General features: G+C 43.0%; 2 protein-coding genes across 3 annotated transcripts in view; both read right to left on the bottom strand.

Moving 5' to 3' along the window:
• The window catches only part of ALDH18A1 (aldehyde dehydrogenase 18 family member A1), a 44,340-nt gene that overhangs the window by 6,216 nt on the left and 15,865 nt on the right, over nt 1–22,259 (bottom strand). The window contains exons 6-15 of one of the 2 annotated variants that reach the window (XM_005602357.4): nt 19,323–19,481; nt 18,807–18,897; nt 12,589–12,713; nt 11,388–11,532; nt 10,453–10,526; nt 8,903–8,996; nt 6,221–6,441; nt 4,005–4,142; nt 1,168–1,363; nt 945–1,066 (exon numbers count right to left, since the gene is read on the bottom strand). In XM_005602357.4, the coding sequence (XP_005602414.1) occupies nt 945–1,066; nt 1,168–1,363; nt 4,005–4,142; nt 6,221–6,441; nt 8,903–8,996; nt 10,453–10,526; nt 11,388–11,532; nt 12,589–12,713; nt 18,807–18,897; nt 19,323–19,481 (1,365 nt within the window). The remainder of the gene's footprint in view (nt 1–944; nt 1,067–1,167; nt 1,364–4,004; nt 4,143–6,220; nt 6,442–8,902; nt 8,997–10,452; nt 10,527–11,387; nt 11,533–12,588; nt 12,714–18,806; nt 18,898–19,322; nt 19,482–22,259) is intronic. The other variant, XM_001501872.7, reaches the window with a different exon arrangement.
• LOC102149234 (adenylyl cyclase-associated protein 1-like) lies at nt 14,356–15,925 on the bottom strand. The gene is given in 2 exon segments (XM_014733281.3): nt 14,356–14,597; nt 14,600–15,925. Coding segments are annotated over 2 exon segments (1,425 nt in total). The 5' UTR covers nt 15,849–15,925; the 3' UTR covers nt 14,356–14,421.

The raw sequence follows: 22,259 nt of genomic DNA, 5'->3' as shown, positions 1-22,259 counted from the left end.
GGCCCCAAACATGAGTGATCATGTGCTCTGACTCCCTTTTAACTTGTAGAGTACATTTCCATTTTCAAAACAATCTTCTCAGGTTCTCACTGGGACCATGCCACATTTATAAGCTGATTAGAACCTTTCTTTCCAGCAAAAGGATGGAAGGGAAAAGACACATGCTTAGGGTCAAAGGAAGCAAGGCCACCAGTCACTTTCTCTACTGCTGGGCTAGTTTATGTAATTCTGAAAGGGCACCACGACATGAGATATTAGAGCTTAAAATGCATCCTGACAGAAAATTTAAGATCGTCTGTTTTTGCCCAGAGAGCATCTATTTTCTAGCAATTAGAAATTGAGGATGGAACATACACTTGTGTTTGAAACTTCCTGGCTTTGGTTGTTTATAAACTTAATGACATGGTAAGAAAATAATCCAGAGAGGACATTACACAAATTGTTGACTCCCGAATGTCACTGTATTAAGTACATTAATACTGGTAATTTAATACATTTGTGGAGGAATGGATGCATATAAATTTTTGGTTTGAAAACATTGCTGTACTATCTTTTCAAATCAAATCCAAACAGGAATGTGTTCAGAAAAATAACCTTTAAACTATGCCGCCTGAATAAAAGGTTGCCAGAAATAGCCCATTCAGTGGGCTGCCACGTAATCTGCCTTATCTTTGGAGGCTCTTAGCACTTAGCACATTCCACTTTGTAATGACGCTGTTTGTGTATGGGTTTCTTCCATCTACTAGACTGTCAGAAGGCAGGGGCATGTCTTATGCATCTCTATGTATTTAGCACAGAACTTTGTACATAGCAGATGCTCCAAAATACTGCTTCTTAAATTGCCTTAAATAGTGTGGCAGGTGCTCCTGGTCTAATCCCACAGGCTTCTAAATCTCAGGACGGATGAGGGCAAGTGATGTACGAGTCCTGTGGACTTGTCTTACCTGTTCCACTCTCAGCATATCAATGATCTGGTCAAACAATGGTGTTCTCAGCAGATCTCGATGGATCAACAGAGTCTCTAAAGCATTACAGGCAGCTGGATACTCACATTTCGAGTCTCTGACTGAAAGAAGGACGACAAAGAATTCCTTCTAATGATCCAGAGCCACAGAGGACTTGACAAATATTTCGCCCACATAAAACAGGGGACCCCATTCAGCTCACCTAGTCTAGTGACTTTATCCACACTGGCCTCTGAGTCCACATACATGTGACAGATCCCTTCACTGTGCCCCATCACTGGAATGCCCTTAGCAGCTTTCTGGATGTCTCTGACCAGCTGGGAAGAGCCACGTGGAATAATAAGATCTATCATTTTGTCTAGGCGGCAAAGATCTTCCACTTCTTCTCTGGTATTCACCTGAAGAGGCAGAGAATGAAAAGATAAAGATGACATCTTTGTTTTTTTGGTGAGGGGTGTCTGACTCCTTTTAATACGAAATCTTGGGAAGATTAGGTCATGACAAAATTATACCATTCTAAATGATGAAAATACAGGACATGTTTTCAAATTATCTAAGGAATTAACATTATTAGTCAAAAAAACCCTCAAAAGACTGATCACGTGAGCCTGTAAACACAAAAATACAGAGATGATACACAGAGACCCAATTTCTACTATCCCAGCTTCCAGGTCCAAAATACATCCGGAAAGGACTGTAAGCCTCTCAGGAGTCAAACCCAGGTTTGACGCCCTTTTGTAGCCCTGAGCCCAGCGTAATGCCTGGCATGGAGCAGACACTGAATCAGTGAATGAGTGAGTGAGTGAACTAACTAACGAAATGAATCCTCAGAGGAGGAAAAGCCTCCTTTGCCTTTCAGAAATGGAAGGGAACAGAGCCCTGCCTGCCTGCCCTGAAGGGTTATCTCCTTTGTGACTAAGCAGCATGGCCTCCTAGTCTGGGAGAAGCACGCTCAATAATCAGGGAGCTCTGTTTTTCTCAGGAACTGAATCCACTCCACAGGAATTCTTCCGAGATCCTCACGACATTCCAGTGAAGTGAGGTTCCTCAGACCAAGAGAATGACATCTTCTGACCACACCAAATATAGAGGAAGCAGCATCCCTTTTACAGATAAATGTCTGTATCTCCTGACAACTCAGTCAGACACTGAAAACTTACTCCAGAAATGAGATTAAGTTCCTGATCTTGGGGATCGAAAAGTCATCCAGGAAATGCTTATCAAACACTACACATCAGGTGCTGTGCTCTGCATCACAAAACATGCAGGACAGAGGCCCCGCCCTCGAAGAGCTCAGAGTCCAGCAGGGAAGACAGGGTTAGGACACTACCAGCCACAACACACTGCAGATAATTTAAAACACGCCAGAAGAGTACGAAGTGCTATCATGGAAGCGAGAGGAGGCAGAGATGATGCCAGGCCCTGAGGAAGGGTCTCAGTGGCTGCTCTCTTGGTTCTCTCATCACAGCACGCATCCTGCTGGGTCACGGTTCTCCACGACTTCCAGTGACAGCCTCTACCCTGGGATGCCGGGTGGACTGACTAACGGGCTTGCGTTAGGACACTGAGATTATGGGCACTTTTTTTCTCCTCTTGATTTTTAATTTTCTCCCATACGGTCATGTGACTTACAACAGAAATACAAACATACATGTTCAAGAATGTTCACAGCAACTTTATTGTGAATAGCCAAAAACTGGAGACAACCCAAATGTTCATCAAGAGAAGAAAGGATAAACTGTATTATATGCATGTAAATGGAATACTACATGGTGATAAAAAAGAGAAAACTACTGCTGGATGCAACAATGTAGATGAATTGCACGGACATACAATGAACAAAAGAAATACAACACGAAAGAGGGCATTGAGTATAACTGCATTTATATGAAGTTCAAGAATAAGCAAAAGAAACTGAATGTGAAAGAAGTAAAACAAGTGGTTTTACTGATTAGGAAGGGCAGAGGGAGCCTGCCCGGGTGTTGGAAATGTTCTGTATCTTGATACGGCTGCTGGTTATATATGTGTGTATACATATGGACAAAGTGGCAGAGTTGTTCACATAAGATTTGTAGACTTTACTGTATGAAAGTTATACATCAATAGGAAGAAGGGATGGGAGGAAACCTGTCTAACTAAGCTAGCACATGGCACAGCTGGGATCTGAATCCCTAAAACCTGCTCTTTCCACCCACTATGCTGTCCTAAGAAAAAACCCGATTCTCGTCAGTGAGCATGTAATGCAGCAGGTTTGCAGACACTATCCCAGCAGCCAAGAAAATCCTGGAACGTTGGAGTGAGTGGCCTCAATGGGAAAGAGAAGGATCTGGAGTCAACCTGAGTCCACATCTAAACTCTACCACAGACTGTGTGATTTTAGGTGAGTTATTTTACCTCTGAGCCTGTTTATTTCCATCTATAAAATGGGGCTAATAATTAATGGTATTTTCCTCAAAGGCTTGTTGTGAGGCTTAAAAGAGATAATGGGATGAAAACTTCCTTTCCTGTAGTAGGTGCTCAATAAATTGTAGCTATTGCTATCTAGTTCAAAAACTTCATTTCATAGTTGAGGAGAGTGAGACAATGGTTAAAATAATGACCATAATGATAATAGTGATAATGGCATGACCTCATACTTACATGCTGCTGGATGGCTTACGACAAACTTTCATAAAATTTGTCTCATCTGACTCTCCCTAAATCGCTCTGCCAGTGAGCAGAACCAGGCCTCACACTCTCAGTCTGATATTCCTGCTGCCCTGTGACCCAAAGAATGAAAAGTTAACAGCCATTCTTGTAAATCAATAGTGCCAGGACACAGCTGAATGAGACTGGCCTTCTTGAGCCACTGAAGACTTATCTGGGCCAAGGAAGTCCTGGCACTGTCCACCGTCAGCAGGGACACAGGACCTGCCACTGCTCCAATCAAGCCTGCCCCTGAAAGTAGCTCAGCCTTAGGCGGCCTCAGCTTTGCTTCAAACACCCAAAGACCTGACCCAGCCCCTCTAGGCCTGACTTGGCTCCTTCCCAAGGACTTACTAGTTGTACGGCCTCCTTCACTCCATGGATCGAGAGGGCCTCCTGGGTTAGGAGGTGGAGAATCCGGTTGCTGTGGGTGGCCTCCTTCCCTCCTTTGAGTAACAAGCCATTACCACTTGCAATAGCCAAGGCTGCCACCTGCCAATCAAAGGGGAAAGTAGTGAACCAAAGGGAAAAGCAGTAATGCTAACAGTGAGCCAGCACTCACTGAGTACTACCTCTGTGCCAAGCACTCTGTTCATCACTTTAAAATGCCTAATACGCTGAATCTTCAAAATGCTCCAGGGAATTAAATATTTTTTTATCCCCCACTTTATAGATAAAGACACCGAAGCCCCGAGAAGTGGTGACTTCCCAAGGTCACAGTGCTTCTAAGTGGCAGGGCTGGGAGCCTTGACTCCAGAGCGAAACCACCTGGATATTAAGAACTAATCGATGTGGTTTCCTTAGAACCAGTAGCAAAGTAACCTGAGTTAAGTGCCCCCTCCCCACTCTGGCCACAGTGGAGGATAGGGTGCCCAGCTGCCTCCTGACTCAAGTGCTTGCTTCTCTGACTCAGGTTGAGGCTGGGCGGCATCTCTGGCCATGTCCTCCTCTGGCCCTGTAGTTGTTCCAAGAGCTCAAAATGCCTGGTGCTGACAACCTGGAGAAGACTAGAGCTCCTGCCAGCCCCTAGACAGCTGTGGCAGAGACCACTGAGAAAGGAGCACAAGATTGTCTGGGGAGGAAAGAGTAGGCTACCCAGGAAGTGGGTTAGCTACCCACTTATAGCAAAGAGCCAAAGACACAGACCCAATCACCCAGGGCCTGAAGCTTAACTTTCTGATTGTTCTTGGGATGAATGCAAATCTTCCCATTATATAATGTAGAATGCAAATCTTCCCATTATATAATGTAGAGAAAGATACTTTACTAAAAAATCTTGCCTGAACATGTTAATCTCCAGTTTAGTGGTTCTTAATCCTTTTTTGTTTGTTTTTATTGCTCACAGACCCCTTATAAAAGTTATGTAAATGTTCTCCAGATACATACACACACACACACACACAGAATTCTGCATAGAAATTTTAGGATTCATGGATTCTGTGACGCCATTCAGGTTAAGATCCCAGGTGAGGAACCTTAGCTGTAGTTCTCCTTGTGAAGTATCAGCTGGTGTGGATGAAAGGAAGTAGAGAGACTTCATGGACTCATTCCTACTAGCAGGTTAGAGTTCTGCAGTTTCCACTGGGGCATTTCTGCAAACAGGTATGTGGCCAGAAGTGGGGAGTGAGCCAGCACCAGCCAGGGATGAGGACAGACCCTGATGGTGTGGGAGTCCCTTGGTGAACAAGCTGATTTTAGGTCATCCAGGGAGTATCCTCCACAAAGCATTCTGGGCTCCCATGCTCCCCTATGCCTTATTTACAGTAACGAGGTGCTGGGTTTTGTTTGTTTTTTGTCTTTAAATAGAATTTCTCCTTGAGACTTTGGGGCTAGTGCAAAGAAAGAGTTGATATCATCCCACCGGACAGTCCAGTGCGGAAATGGTGCCAAACTTCTGAGAGAGTGTGTAGGGCAAGTGAGTCCACCCTCTAGCGCCACCTTGTGTATCAGGGCCTGGCTGCTTGACGAGACCTTTAACACACGGTTCTCAACATCAGCCTGTGATATGACAAAGTCCTTAAAGAGGGTCGCGTTCTAGTTTCCATTAACTATGGAAAGTTCTTTTCCGAGAGATGTACCTACCATCTGTGACACTGATAAAAAAAAAAAAAAGGGGTCTTTTTCACATGGGCAAAACCAGCTATTAGATGAATGACCCCGCAGTTGGCTAGCAGGGACGCTGTGGTCAGAGGACAAAGCGCCCCTGTGAGCTAAACTATAGGGAAACGTGCTCCTGCATCGTGGTACCGGAGGGTCATTTGGGCTCAAGGCCCAGCTCCACCCTTACAAGTGTGACAGGAATATTCACTTCCATAAGCCTCAGGTTCTTCAACAGTAAAATGGACATATGCATATCTACTTTAGAATTACGGGAAGAATCAATAACATAAATTACCTTAAGAACAACCTAAGAATCAAGTCTCAAAAATTATTTTTAAGAAAAAAAAAAAGATATGACTTTCCCACCAAAAGAAGAAAGAAAGGAAAATATCTTTGGGAGATCTATTTCGAGTCCTGAGAACACACTCCTCCTCCAATCACGGCTCCAACGGCAGGCGTCAGTCACAGACCTGGGGTAGACAGTCAGGGCGAGATTCAAAGATGACCAGGAGAACTCCAATTGGGACAGTCACTTGTTCTAGTTCCAAGTTTTTGGCAATTCGGGTCCGGCGCAAAACACGTCCCACGCTGTCCTGTGAGGAGGCCGCAATCTGCCGCAGACCGATGGCCAGGCTGTTCAACTTGGACGTGGAGAGGCTCAACCGTTTCAGCAGAGGGGCTGCAAGTCTGCCTGAGGGGTGTGAAGAAGGCAGGATGAGGCAGGAGGTCTGAGCAGGCTACAGCTGTGTTCCTGAACACGTGGCACCGTGTCAGGAACGGAACTTAGGGGGTCTCAGGAAGACGACGACAAGCCATTTACACAGCTTTTCTGGGGGGCTGTTTAGCAGTATATGTCATCATGTAAAGGTGTGCACACCAACACCCTTTGTGCCACAATTTCAGTTCCAGAAATTTATCATTTGCGTGAGCAAACTTGCATGTAATGAGGATATTTGCCACAGCATTTTTGTAACAGTGAGAAATTAGATTCTACCTAAAAATTCAGACAACGGGCTACAAAGCAGTTATTACAAATAACATATATATATGTACTGATATGGAAATCTGCATAGGATACAGTTTGTGAAAAAGGCAAACTATAAAACACGTGTATGATGTGAGCCTACTGATCAAATATTGCACAGAGACGCACACAGGGAGATGTCTGGGAGGCATCAAGAACAGGGATGATCTCTTTCTCCACAATTTTAACTTTTTATACTGAGTGAATTATTTTTATATTCAGAAGCAATAAAGATGTTTTCTTTTGAAATAAAAACTTAAACAGAGTTATGGTAAGTTCATATATAGAATTTTCTTTAGATTTAAACACAGTAGTACACATGGTGTGATTCTCTCTCTATACACACACACATATTCATATACATACATGTCTATACACTCAGGAAAACTATTTGGAATGATAATCCATTACTATGGTTCGTGTTGAGATGAGATGATGAAAATGAAAATTTTCCCTTTTTTAAAATAGTCACACCCACCAGGATAAAATAATAAAAAGATTTCTACTTCTGAGGGAAGGAACCAACCTTATATTAAGAAAAAAATTAAATCATTGTTCTACCAACCAATTATAGCAATTAATTTTCTTCATGTGTTAAATAAAAATCAAGGTTTAACTATAGTGCAAGTTAAATATTACATTCTAGTTTTCACCTCACAATGCATGTACATTTTCCACACTGCAAAAATTATTTTATTTACTACTAAATATTCCACTGAGTTGATACAGCTTAATGCACTTAACCACACCTATGCTATTAGACACTCAGGCTGTTTCCAGTTTTCAGTGTGATAAATAATCCTGCTCTAAGAATCTTTACATACAAAGCTGTTTTCTCTTCTTGAAATATTTTCTTAAATCTCCTGAAATGGGCTTACCAGGTCAAAGGGGATCGTGTGTACCCAGGACTTTGGTCTTAAGCCACTGCGTGTCCTTGTGAATTTCCAGAGGGACAGAACTGGGATCTGAAGTCAGAGTTCTGCCAACAACAGCTGTGTGCCCTTGAACAACAGCTTGAACCTCTGTGGGTCTTAACTCTTTGACTTTAAAGAATTGGAAAAGATATCATCAAAGATTTCTTCCATTCTGAAGATCTATTTTATGATTTTTCAATACTGCACAAATTCAAAAGACCAGATGTAAACTCCAAAGGAAGTTCCAAAGCAACGGCTCAAAAACGTTTTAAGGAGTGAAAGTAATGTTGATGAGCCTTGCAAAGTTTCTTTAAGGGAACACCACTAATTTGAATGTTTAATTTAAAGCACATTTATTCAAGAAAAAAGGAAATTCAAAACCCCACAAAATCAACACCCATTTTTTGGGGTGGAAAAGACAGAGAATTAGGAAAAGGGAGAAAAGACTGAGGGCCTCCCCGACTCTACGTACTTAGTTGTCCGCAATGTGAGTTCAGTCAGTTCACTCACTCTACCATTAGCATCTCCAGGGCATTTCTGGGTGGTACCTGTTGCTAACTCTGGGCAGACTACACACTGCTTAATTAACTAGGAGATAAGCTGTATTTCATCACAGGCCGCACAAACTGTTTCTACAACTATTTTATATGCACAGCCCATATGGGTTTGAATCCCAAATCTGTCACTGGCCATATGATTTTAGGCACGTGACAACTTCTCTGTGCTTCAGTTTCCTCCTCTATAAAATAGGGATAATAAATAGTAGGTACCTCAAAGGCACTAGGTTGTAAGGATAAAATGAGATTCTGTCTGTGACGCCCTTCGCGCAATACCTGGCGACACAGGAAGGCCTCAATAAATGCTAGCTGCTATCAGCTGAATGTCTAAAATAGTGGGGCCCTCAATCTTTTTCTTTTTGTTCCTAAATTGCCAAAGAAGCTATGGCTCATGACCTGTGGGGAATGGTAAAAAGCCCCTTTGGACGGTTGTACTAGATTAGCTGGACGGAAAGTGGGTGGAGACAGTATGTATAGTTTGAAAAAGCCCACTGAATACTAGCCACCTACCCTCAATAAAAATGATGCATAATATACAATTTATTTTATAACAATTGTCTTTAAGCAGACTATGACATAAGAATTATTAGTAAAACAGGGAACAAAAATCAAAGCAAAACCCTCCCTAACATTGACTCTAAATCGCCTGGTCTTTACCTTCTGCCTCCTCCAAGTCTTTTTTGTTGGCTAACAGGATCTCGTCACGCTGGTCTGTCAACAGATCAGCCAGATGATGGATAATTTCTGCTCTCTGGGAAAAAAGGTAAAACATTACACAAACAAGCAACAAGCAAACATATCAATCCAAGAATGCACATCACACTTTTTTTGTTTTTGAGGAAGATTAGCCCTGAGCTAACATCTGCTGCCAATCCTCTTTTTGCTGAGGAAGACCGGCCCTGAGCTAACATACATGCCCCATCTTCCTCTACTTTATATGTGGGATGCCTACCACAGTATGGCTTGCCAAGCACTGCCATGTCCGCATCAGGGATCCGAACCGGTGGACCCTGGGCCACTGAAGTGGAATGTGCGAACTTAACCACTGCACCACCAGGTTGGCCCCCACACCACACTTTTAAACCTACTCTTCTGACTGTGCCAGGCCTCGCTCCTAAACCCAAGGTCACCACTGACTGAAACCTCTTTACCTCATATCATTCATTTCCCATCACTGCTCCTCTCATTTTTTCCCTCCTCTGTACTAATCTCCCCCTATTTCTTCTTACTTTTCTTCCTCTTGTACCACTCCTGATTATTATGATTAGCAAACCACAGCCCAGTCAGTGGTGGGGAAAGGGTGTGATGAATTAACAATCTGTCCATGAGACAAGGACCAGCACTCTCACTCGGTATGATACACACATCTCCACATATTGAGTATCACTAGCTGTGTAGTTTACTTCCCAGGTCAGTTTTTGCACCTAGTTTTTCTTTTCTGACAATTATTTATTTAATGAATTCAGTCAAAGGAGAAAAACCCAGTCCAGGATGCTTGAGGAGACCCCAATCCTTACCCACATAGATGAGGAAATGGGGCAAATCTGCATGGTAACCACTGAAGGAGTAAAAGGAAGTGGTTCAACAGAGGCAAGCTAGGCTCCTCCTTGCTTTCCTTTCTCTACTTATAGTTATTTTAAATTCCCTTCTCCTTTCCGAGGCCAAAGTTCTCCCTAGAAGAAACCTGTACTCATCACTCTCAATACATCCCTAACAACACAACCCTTGGGAAGCCAGCCCCCAGCTTCCACCTGACCTCCTTGCATTTCCAGACTCATCGTGTCTGCTACTTCAACCGACAGATTCATTGTGCACAGGGCAGGGCTGTGACTACAGAGCAGGCTCTCGAGCTTCCACTGTATAGGGAAGTTAGATGCTTCAGATGGGCTGGGATAACTAATTTTCCTACATCTCCATGCCTAGTATGTGGCAGAATTAGGGAGCCTCCCTGGTCTCATCATTTTTATGTTTTTGATAAAAAATCATAGCGATGAAAAGCTGCCTCAGGCCTCAGCCTACAAAAGACAAAAGGGAAAACAAAATTTAGAAAAAGAAAAAAGGCAGAGCAGATCTGAATCAGACTCGTAACTCTGCTAACTCTGTGGGACAGGAGGAATAAAGAGGGAGACAGCAGGCGTGACTGTACAGTAAACCTCACAGCATGACTCACTCTGAAAACTAACAAAACTATCAGCCAGGGTTATTACCTGCTCAGGTTCCAAAGTGGCCAACATCCGCCCTCCTGATCGAGCCATTTCTCCCTGCTGCTCAACAGTAGGGCCTGCGAGAACATTTGCAAACATCAGACCATGGTCAGCTTAGTTCCCTCTCACTATCCCAGCCTGTGCTCAGGCTCACCACATGCACAGAACGAACGCTCAGTGTCTTGGTGTGCTTGCTTCTCACACAGAGATCACTCTGACCAATACAACAGCAAAACGATATACCAGGTTAACTCAGGCATAAACAGAAGAAACTCGTCTGTATTTCTTGAGTAGACAATATAATTGATGTCTTCTAGAGTTCTTTTCCATTTCACTTTGGCTCATATTTTCTAATGAGTTTGCAATTCTGATGTAAATGATAAGGCAATTTGTGAACACTTGAGAGTACGTACCATATCTTATGCATCTTTGCATCTCTAGTGTTTATTAGTACCTGCCATCCAGCATGGGCCTAGAAAATGTTTCTTGAGAAAATGGACGATTACATTCTTTTTTTTTTTCTCCCCCTGAGGAAGATTCACCCTGAGCTAACATCTGTGCCAATCTTCCTCTATTGTATGTGAGTCGCCGCCACAGCATGGCTGCTGACAAGTGGTATAGGTCCATACCTGGGAACAGAACCTGGAGCATGCCAAACTTAACCACTAGGCCACGGGGCTGACCCCGATGCATATGTCCTTTAACTTAGTGATTTTAGAGAAAACAGAAGGCCTAGTTAGGTAGATTAGATAAATTTTACAAAAGCAAGCAAAATCCAATTTTGGAAATAGCCTTAAAAATAATACCATATTTCATGTCAGCAATCAATTTTGTGACCTCTATTCCAGAGTGAAAGCTCAGTTTTCAGTCCCATTGAGGCCATGGCATCACCAGCTATGCTATCTACAGACCATGGGACCCTATGAAGAGCTACTTACCTGCAGGCTTTACTTCGGAAAAGAAGGTGCCAACTTTCTTCCCCTCCACGATGTCTGTGATGACGTGCCCAGACACCTTTGGGTGGGTTCCGTTGGCAATAACCACAGAAGTGCCACCTTGCAAAGCCCAGAGGGCTGCTTTCACCTAATGGGGGAGGTTAGATCCAAAGATGAGATTCAGACCTTGCAGATTCTAGTCACTCATACTTTAAACTTGCCAAAAGATATAAAATAATGTGATATTGAGCAATGTAAATATTTGCAGGAATGCTCTGGAAAACACCCTCAGCCCATGCACTCTTCCAAGCCCAACCCTGGCGTGTGTTGCCTAAAGATGAACCACCTACCCTTTGTGCTCGGCGAGTTCTCTCTAAGACTCTAGTACTGGGACTCATAACTTCTGCATTTGACTTATTGCACCTCAACTTAGTGTCCAGCCTGGTGTTTGACCAGAGTCTGATCCTGAGGACTTTCAGCTTTTGTAAATGGGGCTCTTGTCCTCATCTCTGCCATTGCTACATATGATGATGTATCTTAAGGGTATAACTTCTAAGAAAAATTAATGGGAAAGAAAAATTTTTGAAAGATTTTATCAGGAAATATTTGAGCTGGTAACATTAGAGGATTTATGAATTATGAAAAATATATAGACGCTGCCCTTGAAGAGTTTACAATATGAACACACTCTTTATATAATATTAATAAAAAGAATTCATACACAGACAAGACTAAATATAGGTACACAATATGCATTAAACCTAAACCAAGGTACAGGCATACCTTGGAAATATGGCAGGTTCGGTTTCAACCACCACAATCAAGTGAATATCACAATAAAGTGAGTCACACGACTTTTTTGTTTCCCAGTACATATAAAAGTTATGCAGGCTATTAAGTGTACAATAGAATTATGTCTAGAAATGTACATACCTTAATTAAAAAGTACTTTATTGTTAAAAATGTTAACCATCATCTGAGCCTTCAGTGAGTTGTAATCTTTTTGCTGGTGGAGGGTCTTGTAAAAAACGCAATATCTACAAAGCGCAACAAAATGAGGTATGCCTGTATTTAGATATGTGTATGTTTAGGTATGTATGTGCCTAGTATCTGAACCATTAGCCCCCAGTTACAAACGTAAAAAGGATAAAATATTGTTTGGGTTTTATAGTTGATACATGCGATAAAGGCATCAGATTCTTACCTTGGCTTCCATGCCACCCATCCCTACTCTCGACTTGGTTCCGAACGTCACAGACTGCTGATCTCCAGGATAAAATATATCAATGAGCTTTGCATCATCTGATCCTGGGGGGCTGTCAAACAGGCCTAAAAAGCAGACAAGAGTGCGTAATACTTCTTTAATGGAAGGGAGTGTCCCCAGGACAGACCTCTCCAGGCCCCTGCCAAGCACTGTGTACTTGACTCATCCAGATGAATTCTGCTGTTCCACAAGATCTAACCAGAAAAGGGCACGAGGGATCTGCGGAGTCTAGTCACAATGAAAAACAGCTCCAGGACTCACCTTACATACTTTTATAACCTTAAAAGGCTTAATTAACGATCGTTTGCCAGCATCAGAGCATGGCCATATCCTTAGAACAAAATTTATCAACCCTGCCCACAGACTACCGGGAAGCTGTCCTCACTTCTGCCATGGCAATTTATGATGCTGAACCTTAAGGACGTAACTGAAAAAGACGAGTGGCTGTTACAGAAATAGTGTGGCAGCCGTATACTGTTTAATGTGACTATTTCCAAGCGGGATGAAATGCGAAACAGCTTCACATTAACTCTCACAGTACCCTTTGAAAGAGTCACTGATTATACGCCCCACGTTATTATGGGGAAGCTGTTGTGAAGGTTAGGCTGGGTCAGCAGAAGAGCGCACGACTCTTGGCATTCAGTCTAGATTTATCACCACAAAGCCTATGTCCATTTTTTTTTTTTTGGTATTAATTTTATTCTATTTTCTGTATAACTTTAAGTACATAAAGGTTTATTTCCACAGGCCTCAGGAAATGGGTAGAAGTCACAGGACAATCTCTCTTTCGACCAAAAAAAGTTGCATATTTTGGTAAGTGTCCTAGAGGGAAAAACTGAAATTTACATTAGCAATGCTGTGCAAGATTTTTACATAAGACCTAAAACCAGCCTGCATGGAGATTTTAGTCCTCTGTTCAGGTGCCTTGACAGATGCCAAAAGCGGTTGAGCATGACAGGGCAAGGAGGCAGTGAGGATGGATGACAAGCACCTAGCATGGAAGGAGGAAGGAATGCCAGATTCCTTGGAATGGTAGGTTGTTTTTCCTTCTTTTTTTTTTTTCTTTCAAGTCATCTCTGTAGGAAGGTGCTGGGCAGGGATCCCAGAGAAAGAAAGGGTCCAAGATTCCTTTAATTGGCCTGGGTGCCAGGCACTGCCACAGCTGCTGGTACAGAAGAACCTACTATCTCAGGTTCCAGCAGACCCAGGATGGAATGCAGAATAAAAGGAATGCTTATAGGAAACAATTTTGCTTGGAATGCTAGAAGGCCAAGCTTCAGCCTTTGGTCCAGTGCAATACTTGCCTCACTTGTCAACACTGAAAAATTAGTTTGGTTAGAAGAACCAACTGGAATCACACTAGCTTCTGCTACCTTCGTGCTTATTGTTAGAAAATACTAATTTGTGCGAACATTCTGATCTGTTAATTCCTGGGGACTGCTTTATTCTTCCCAAAAGACTGTTGGCCAAATAACTCCCAAAGGCTGAAAGCGAAAACACACCAGTCCTGGCCTGCAGTTCCTTAAGAATGGACTGGCGGTGTGGTTGAGCTGACATGGAAAGCTGCACCTTCCTGCAGAAGATCAACTGACCTGCTATCCCACCCCAAATCTCAGCCTGAGGTATATTTCAGTGAAGGCAGGTAGCTGTGCTTCTCAAAGCAGAGAAGCAGTTTAAGAGCAGAAAGGTAGAGGAAATCTAGAAAAGAATCGTCTCGATAAAGATTTATCCCATGGTGTGAGGGAGAGGGCAAAGAACCCAGTGGCACTTCGCTTATCCGGCAATTTCTGTCACTGTGGTGACCAACTTCTGCCCATTCCATAGGGTCTTGAACTGCTCAGGGACTGGGAACTCATTAAAGTCACCGCCTTCTGTAGGAATGAGGACATTCATTTCAGAAGATTTGGCACTGACTATCTCACAATCCAGGGAATTCTTGCTAGGGAAACGTGGCAGCCATCTGTTTTGTTGATGGAAATGGTTGGCACTTTACCCATTACCTGAACTTTGACATCCCTACTATTGATTATCTCCACTATGCCCACCACGTCATCGAACACCAGGCCGAGTTTCTTACAGTTATCTACTGTAATGGAGTTAATTTTGCCCTCGATTTGCAATGTTGTGTTGACACACTTGTATATGTAAGCCACCTATTTCAGCTCCGTGTCATCAATTACCAGGTTGGAAACATTCTCCTGATTTTCCACTCTCCACTTTTTGCCCTCCAGTTCAAGTAGAGGTGGCTCCTTCTTTGTGGCTGGTTTGGGGGATGGGCTGCCTCCTGGTTTAGGTGCAGAGAATGGTTTGGGGCCACTTCGCACTGGCCCACTCTGAGCCTTCAGGGCGGGGTTCTTGTGCGTCTTCATGTCATCAGATACATGTTTCAGGGCATGTGTGATGCTCTCCCCCTGATTAATCTGAGCAAACAGGGCAGAGCGTGAAGCAGACTCATCAGAGCCTGAACTGGTGGGGACTGGGGGAGGAGGTGGGCCTGGTGGCGGGGGAGGAGGACCGGATCCAGCAGAGGGTCCAGATGGCAGTCCAGTCAGTTTTTTTGCCACAGGTCCCGTTTTGCTCCAGGCCAGTCTGGTGGTATGGAACTGTTTAATGTAAGCCTGCAGCTCTGTCCATATACTCAAGTAAGCTTTGACCCAGTCCACATGCTTCTTATCCACATCTTTGTACTCCTTCAGGACTCGGTTTGTATAAAACATGGCAGCATCATTCATTTCTTTCACATAGGGACCAGGCTTGGGAGCCACAGCCACGCAACCCAGGGCCTGGATACTTTCGCTGACGGCCGACAGGTGATTGAACAACTTGCTGCCTTGGTTCTTCTCTGGAAACGTTATCACTTCTTGGATCTGCTCTGAGATGGGTGCCAACAAATCAGAAAGCTTATTGCCTGCAGGCTGCTGGCACTGAGAGGCTGTAACCAAGAGAGCTCGCTCCAACTTCAGACCTGTGTGGACCATCTCCGCATGTTTCTCCACATCTCCCCCAATCTCTTTACTGATCTTCAGGTACTCTGCCATAGGACCGGCCAGCAGTGAGTCAAATACTTGCACATATGGAGCTGTTCCTGCTTTTGGGGCACTGTCTCCATGTCCATAGTGCATGCCAGAGGACTGAGATACTGCCTCCAGGCGGCCCACCGCCCTCTCTAATCTTTCTACCAGATTTTGCATGTCAGCCATAATGCACCACCTGCTCAGAGTTGTCAGCCTATGTCCTTTTTATAACTGTGCGGAGTGGCATAAAATAAAGAGTTACAGGCAATGTTATATGCATACAATCTAAGATTAAAATCCTCACAATTTCACGGCTGGCCCTGTGGCCAAGGGGTTCAAGTTCCCCAGGCTCCATTTGGCAGCCTGGGTTCACGGGTTCAGATCCTGGGTGTGGACCTGCTCCACTTGTCAGGCACGCTGTGGAGGCGTCCCACATACAAAGCAGAGGAAGACTGGCATGGGTGTTAGCTCAGGGTGAATCTTCCTCACACACACACACACACACACACACACACACACAAATCCTCACAATTCCACTTTGAAAAAGAGTGAGTCAGAGACTTGGAAGGGGAAAAGAGAGGACTGAGAAAATGAAGTCACATCAAGGCCTTAGTGGGACACAGACACGGAGGAACTGCCCATGGTTGGGGACTGGCTGAAGGACAACTGGGTAGTGATGTTTTAAGTTTAAGTGGCCTTTTAAGGTTTCAAGTTGCTGCTGTTCTTGTGCTACAATACACTTCTCTGCTCCATTTTTCCAAGTCTTTAACATAACCCTGCTATCCACACTCTCTCCAGGAGAATAAGTGAATCAGAGGGGTGAGGAAATCATGGCCAGAGTAGAACAAACCACAAGCAGCAATTACAGGGAGAGAGAAATACCCTCTCGTGACCTCTGTCCACCTCAGCCCAGCACGCCACAGCTCCCAGGATTCAGGGCTGGCTGCTTCTCAGAAGGCACTGTGCCATGAGATCACAGGCTTGGATTGTGAGGCTGTTTTGGTTTCACACAATAAATAGTACAGGCACGTTTGGACAACTCTAAGCCAAATCTTCTCCAGAGACGCTGAGGGACTAACATTCTGATATCCTGCCTACTCCTCTTTCTCCCCGACAGCAGCCTCTCAGACCCACCAAGAGCACATTTAAAATTCTGATATTTTTCTAAAAATCAACATTCAGTGGATAATTAATCAGAGTTAAGAGCAAAAGCCTGTTGATAACCAATTTTGGTGTTTGAGGCAGTGTTAGAACTGTTTACTAGAGTCTAGCTCAAATTAGGTTTTATATATTGATCTGTCAAACTGACATCCTTTACCTTGCCAGGCAGTGCAGGAAAGAGAGAAGAGTGTAGATTTCTAAATTAAACATATTTAGATTTGAAAACAACCTCTGCCAAGTATTAGCTATGTGACTTTGGATATACCATTCAACTGATCTGAACTTAATTTTTAATTTCTTCATCTGAATAACTGGGCTAACTTACCTACTTTGCAGGGTTGCTACAAGGAATGAATAAACTGACATTTATAAAGCACCTAGCACAGTATTTGCACATAGGAGAAATTTAATAAAAACCTGTTGATTAACCGAAATGCCTTCTTCTCCAGGGTGGCTCACTCTTATCCCAACTTAGCTGTTTCTGTTCTGAGATTTCAAATTTACAGTGAATAAACATGGTACCAAAACTTCTTACGGGTAAAGATAATGACATGCAAGAACAATATCTCTGACTTTCTACACGGGCAGAAGACAGATCAATTCATCTATACCTGCCACTACCTCCACTAGACAGCCCCCTGTCCTTACTTTATACCATGGGAGTGTAAACTGGAGAACAAGTCCTGACATGATAACCCGCCTTTGGTGTGGGCTGGGAATTAAACAGGTTTTTCTCACCTCCTGGGAATGTAATGGGGGACTTTGGGATCCTGTAGGTTTGGCTTATTTTAGACACAGCTACCATATTCCTTATGGGTCAAAATGTAAAATGGGAACAGCTTAAGAAAAAGTGAGAAGAATAAATGGAGAGCCAAACTGGAGCCAAGAGGTGCCCCCCATGAGGAAGAGGAAAGCAGAGAGGAACATAGTAACACATATGAACATGGTCCATACAGCCTGGACTTTCTGCAGTGGCTCCAATTTAAAATAATCGATCTCATGATTTACGTTAAAAACTGAAAGTGATAAAAACCACAATGAGCTCTCTCTTCACATGCACTAGGATAGCTATAATCAAAAAAGGCAGATAACAAGAGAGAAGTGTTGGTGAGGATGAGGAGAAACCAGAACCCTCATACACTGTTATGGGAATGTAAAATAGTGCAGCTGCTTGGTACCATTTCACTTCTAGCACTTCTTCAAAAAGCGAAACATGTATAGAGTTACCATATGATCCAGCAATTCTACTCCTAGGTAAAATAAAAAACATGTTTACACAAAAACTTGTACACCAACGTTTATAGCAGCCTTAGTCATAATAGCTGAAATGTCTATCAGCTGATGAACAGATAAGTAAAATGTACTTTATCTATACAGTGGAATATTATTTGTCAATAAAAAGAAAGGAAGTACTGATACATACTATAACATCGATGAACCTTGAAGACATTATGCTAAGTGAGAGAAGCCAGTCACAAATCACATATTATATGATTCTATTTATATAAAATGTCTGGAACAGGCAAATCAATAGAGACAGAAAGCAGATTAGAGGTTGCCCAGGGCTGGAGAGTTTAGAGGGAAGTAAGGAGTGACTGCTAAGGGGTATGGGGTTGCTTGTTGGGATGATAAAAATGTTCTAAAATTGTGGTGAGGGTTGAACAACTGCATGAATATATGAAAAATCATTGAATTTTAAACTTTAAATAGGTGAATTGTATGGTATGTGAATTATATCTCCATAAAGCTGTTATAAAAAACAAAACTAAAGCACCTAGAAATGATACTTCCACATTCAAACCCCATCTTCCAGACTCACCCACTTTCTTTTGAGTCATAAAAACTCTTTGTCAGACCAAATGGCTCAGAAAATAATGGTCCATAGTAAAAAAAGATCAGAAGGACTCAAAGAGGGGAACTCGTGCTCACACATGTAGTATTTAAAACAAAGGCTGGCTAAAAGGAAAAGGCATTACTTTGTACCTTCGACATCTGAAAGAACAATCAAGAGGTCAGTTTTCATCTCCACGGCCAGACGGGCAGCCAGGCTATCATTATCTTTAACACTAATAACCTGGAATGCAGGTAAAAAGGCATAAGTGAGTGGGCTATGAAGTTCAAAATGAAGTTCACAGAAGCACTCAGCTAGGCTCTGGCAGGCAAAATTAATGACCCCGCACATGTGGATGACAGCTCTTACAGGCCCCTTCCGTCTAAAAAACACCATGCCTAACAGCAACCCCCTTTCCAAACATGCACCCTTCTATCCACTGACACACACAAGCCATGCTCACAGCACCATCTTAAATCACTACAGCACCTCACCCTGTTGAATGAACCCCCTGACTTCAGAAGAGCTTACGCAGATGCTGCTCCACAATGCCAGCTTCTCTCCCAATCTCTCCATGCTGTTTATGCCAAACTTCCAGTGTTAGTACATGCAGCATAGCGTGCCATTAGTGTCTCCAGCATGCTCAACCTTAGGAATACTTTACCCACATTTACCCCCTGGAGATCACTATTGGGCTCAGCTGGGGGGACAACAGCATCATTTGTGTTGACAATGGGGACGATGTTCATCCGCAGGAGCTCATGAAGTGTCCCATTAAGGTTCCGGCGCTTCTGCTCATCGTGGAAATCCAAATTGGTCACCAAAATCTAAAAGGATTAAATAGATGGAAAACACAGGAGGGAGGGAAATGATGAACTTCCCAGGAACAGCATACAAAAGATGCTAAGAGTAGAGGAGCTAAACTTTAGGCTTCTGAGATCCCATATAGATGGGAATGGAACATACATCTCTGGATGCTTATCCAATTCTTCTAAAGATGCGAAAAAAGTTAGAATCACTTGGAAGATATATTTAAGGATGCTCAAGACTTCTTGCAAACGTACTTTAATCCTCAGAGAGCTACCAAATCTCATCCATTTACAAAATTAAGAAACTTAATGTATCTACTTTAGAGGGATATTGGGGGAAGTAATGACTGCCATTAATTTCTAAAATATCTTTATATCCCAGCATCTGATTCAGCGTCTGGCCACAGTAGGTACTGAAACATCTGGTGAGTGAGTGAATGAATGGTTTACCCTGTTTGCTATATGAGACAAAATGGAACAGGGCGGTGTTGTCACTGTTCTTGCTCTGCAGCCGACCACTATGGGAGTTAACAAAGACTGTGAGCATGTGGGGTTAGTCTGAGAGGTTACGGAGGTGAGTCTTTAGTCACAAACTGAAAGAAAGGCTGGATATAACTTAGTTCAGGGGAGGGGACGAGCACAAGCTGCTCAAAGGCAGAGGGGAGAGCTGGGTGTGGGGCTGGTGAACCGCTCTGCCTCCTTGCTTGAATCAGAGTATCAGGCAATGTTTAGCAGGAGAGAAGGTAAATGGAGATGACAGCAAGAAATGAAATGGTAACAAACCCTGAAGCTCATGAATAAACGCTTCAATGAAATACCTCTGATGTTTAAGAAGGGGGTTCTTGTGACATAGGGCAGGCTGAAGCAGGGAAGGGTGAAGGCAGACGGTCAAGAAGATACCAAAACAGTCAAAGTGGGAATGGTTAAGTCCTGAACCAGAGTCTGGCTATGGTAACCGAGAAGACAACAGCAGCCTTAAGGATATATAAAATGTGGGTGAAGAAGACAAGATGGTAACATGACTAAGGCAAATAATTCACTAATTCATTTGATAAAAAATTTATTAAGCCCCTCTGAAATGCCTGTACTAGCTTCTGGGATGGAGAATAAAAATGTTGCTGGTTTGGGGAAGATGAAATGGGGTGCATTTTTGTAAGGGTAGACGATGAACTCCTTCTCAGAAAAGTTTAATCCTATAGATGTACAGATTCTAGCCCCAGAGGATAAAGGTCCAACAGTAAAAGTAAACACGTGTGTGTAGGAGAGGCAAGCGGAGGTAGAAAGGTCCAGGGAAAACACCTGTTGCTCAAACAGTTTAACAAATAAAAGGGAGGAGACAAGGCCCTAAGATAAAAGAGCATGCGCTTGGAGAAGGGCGATCTGTTAAGATGCAAACCAGTTTCATTTCTACAAAGAAAAAATAAGCTGCTGCACTTGTTTAAATCTTTAATCTGACAGACGACTTACAGGAGATTGCCCAAAGCCACTGATAATGGTCTTTAAAACAGGATTACTAAAGAAAACAAGGAACCACAGGATAAAGAGCAAAGGGCAAAAACTTCTGGTAGATAAGATCACAGGGGAAGGCAAAGGTATGGGAGAAAAGGGGGTCCATGGAGGGACGCTATTGGAAACTGGAGGGAGCAGAGCTCTTGCACATCAGTATTAATGGAAACATTGGCTGAAGTGCAGTAACCTTTAATGCTTTTTTTTTTAAGATTGGCACCTGAGCTAACATCTGTTACCAATCTTTATTTCTTCTTCTCCCCAAAGCCCCCCAGTACATAGTTGTATATTCTAGCTGTAGGTCCTTCCGGGTGTGCTACGTGGGATGCCGCCTCAGCATGGCTTGAGAGGTGCCATGTCCGCACCCAGGATCCGAACCTACAAAACCCTGGGCTGTCAAAGCAGAGTTTGCAAACTTAACCACTCAGCCATGGGACCAGCCCCCTACTGCTACTTTCATTAAACCTAATCAACCAACCAACCAAAAAAACCTCAAAAAGCATCATCCCTGGGGAAAAAAAAAAAATACATAAATAAAAACATAGTTCCTGTACCTAAGTGTTCATAACTGGCTCCAGGCTCTTTTAAGAAATTAGAGACTAAAATTCTCATTGGATTGTGGAGAGGAGAGCTGATAGTAAACAGTGACAGAAATTGAGATTTCTATTCTATTTATGCTAACAGAAAAAAACTAAGATTACAGAGAGTGGAGTCCCAAGCCAAGGGCAACAGGTGGACAAGCCCATGCCTCTCTGTTTCAGCTCACTTACTAAAGGATACTCTGGTATAATACCAGAACATCATGGTGAATAACAACTGTGAAGATGATGGAGAAAGAGAGTGACAGGAAATCGAAGGGTAAAACCTGAAAGGATGTATATAAAACACTACCTGTGTAAAGCAACATCTGCATAAATGAATCTGAGGCAGCAAAGAAGTTTGAAAATAATAATGAGTAAGATTTTTTCAGTTGTTTTGTGAAGTGACTGTTCGGTTGTTTTATGATATTTAGATTTCTATTTGGTGTGCCGTTGTATAGCTGATCAAAAATACAACTGAAAAAAATTCTGGAAATTTAGCTAAGAAAGAATAATGTAGAAAGAAGGTTCTAGAACATTCCGGGTAACCATTCAAAATTTATAAGTTCCATGAGAACTGGGATCAAGGCTGATTTGTTCACCACACTGTCCCCAGCGCCTGACAGACTCCTCGGTACACCACAGGTGCTCAATAAATATTTGCTGAATGAATGAAACACTAACCAACCCCAGCATTCCCGTTTCCCTTTAA

Source organism: Equus caballus, chromosome 1 (assembly GCF_041296265.1).
Source record: "Equus caballus isolate H_3958 breed thoroughbred chromosome 1, TB-T2T, whole genome shotgun sequence".
Taxonomy (NCBI): Eukaryota; Metazoa; Chordata; class Mammalia; order Perissodactyla; family Equidae; genus Equus; species Equus caballus.
Note: the sequence above shows the minus strand (reverse complement) of the source record. Positions and strands in the feature narration are given on the sequence as shown.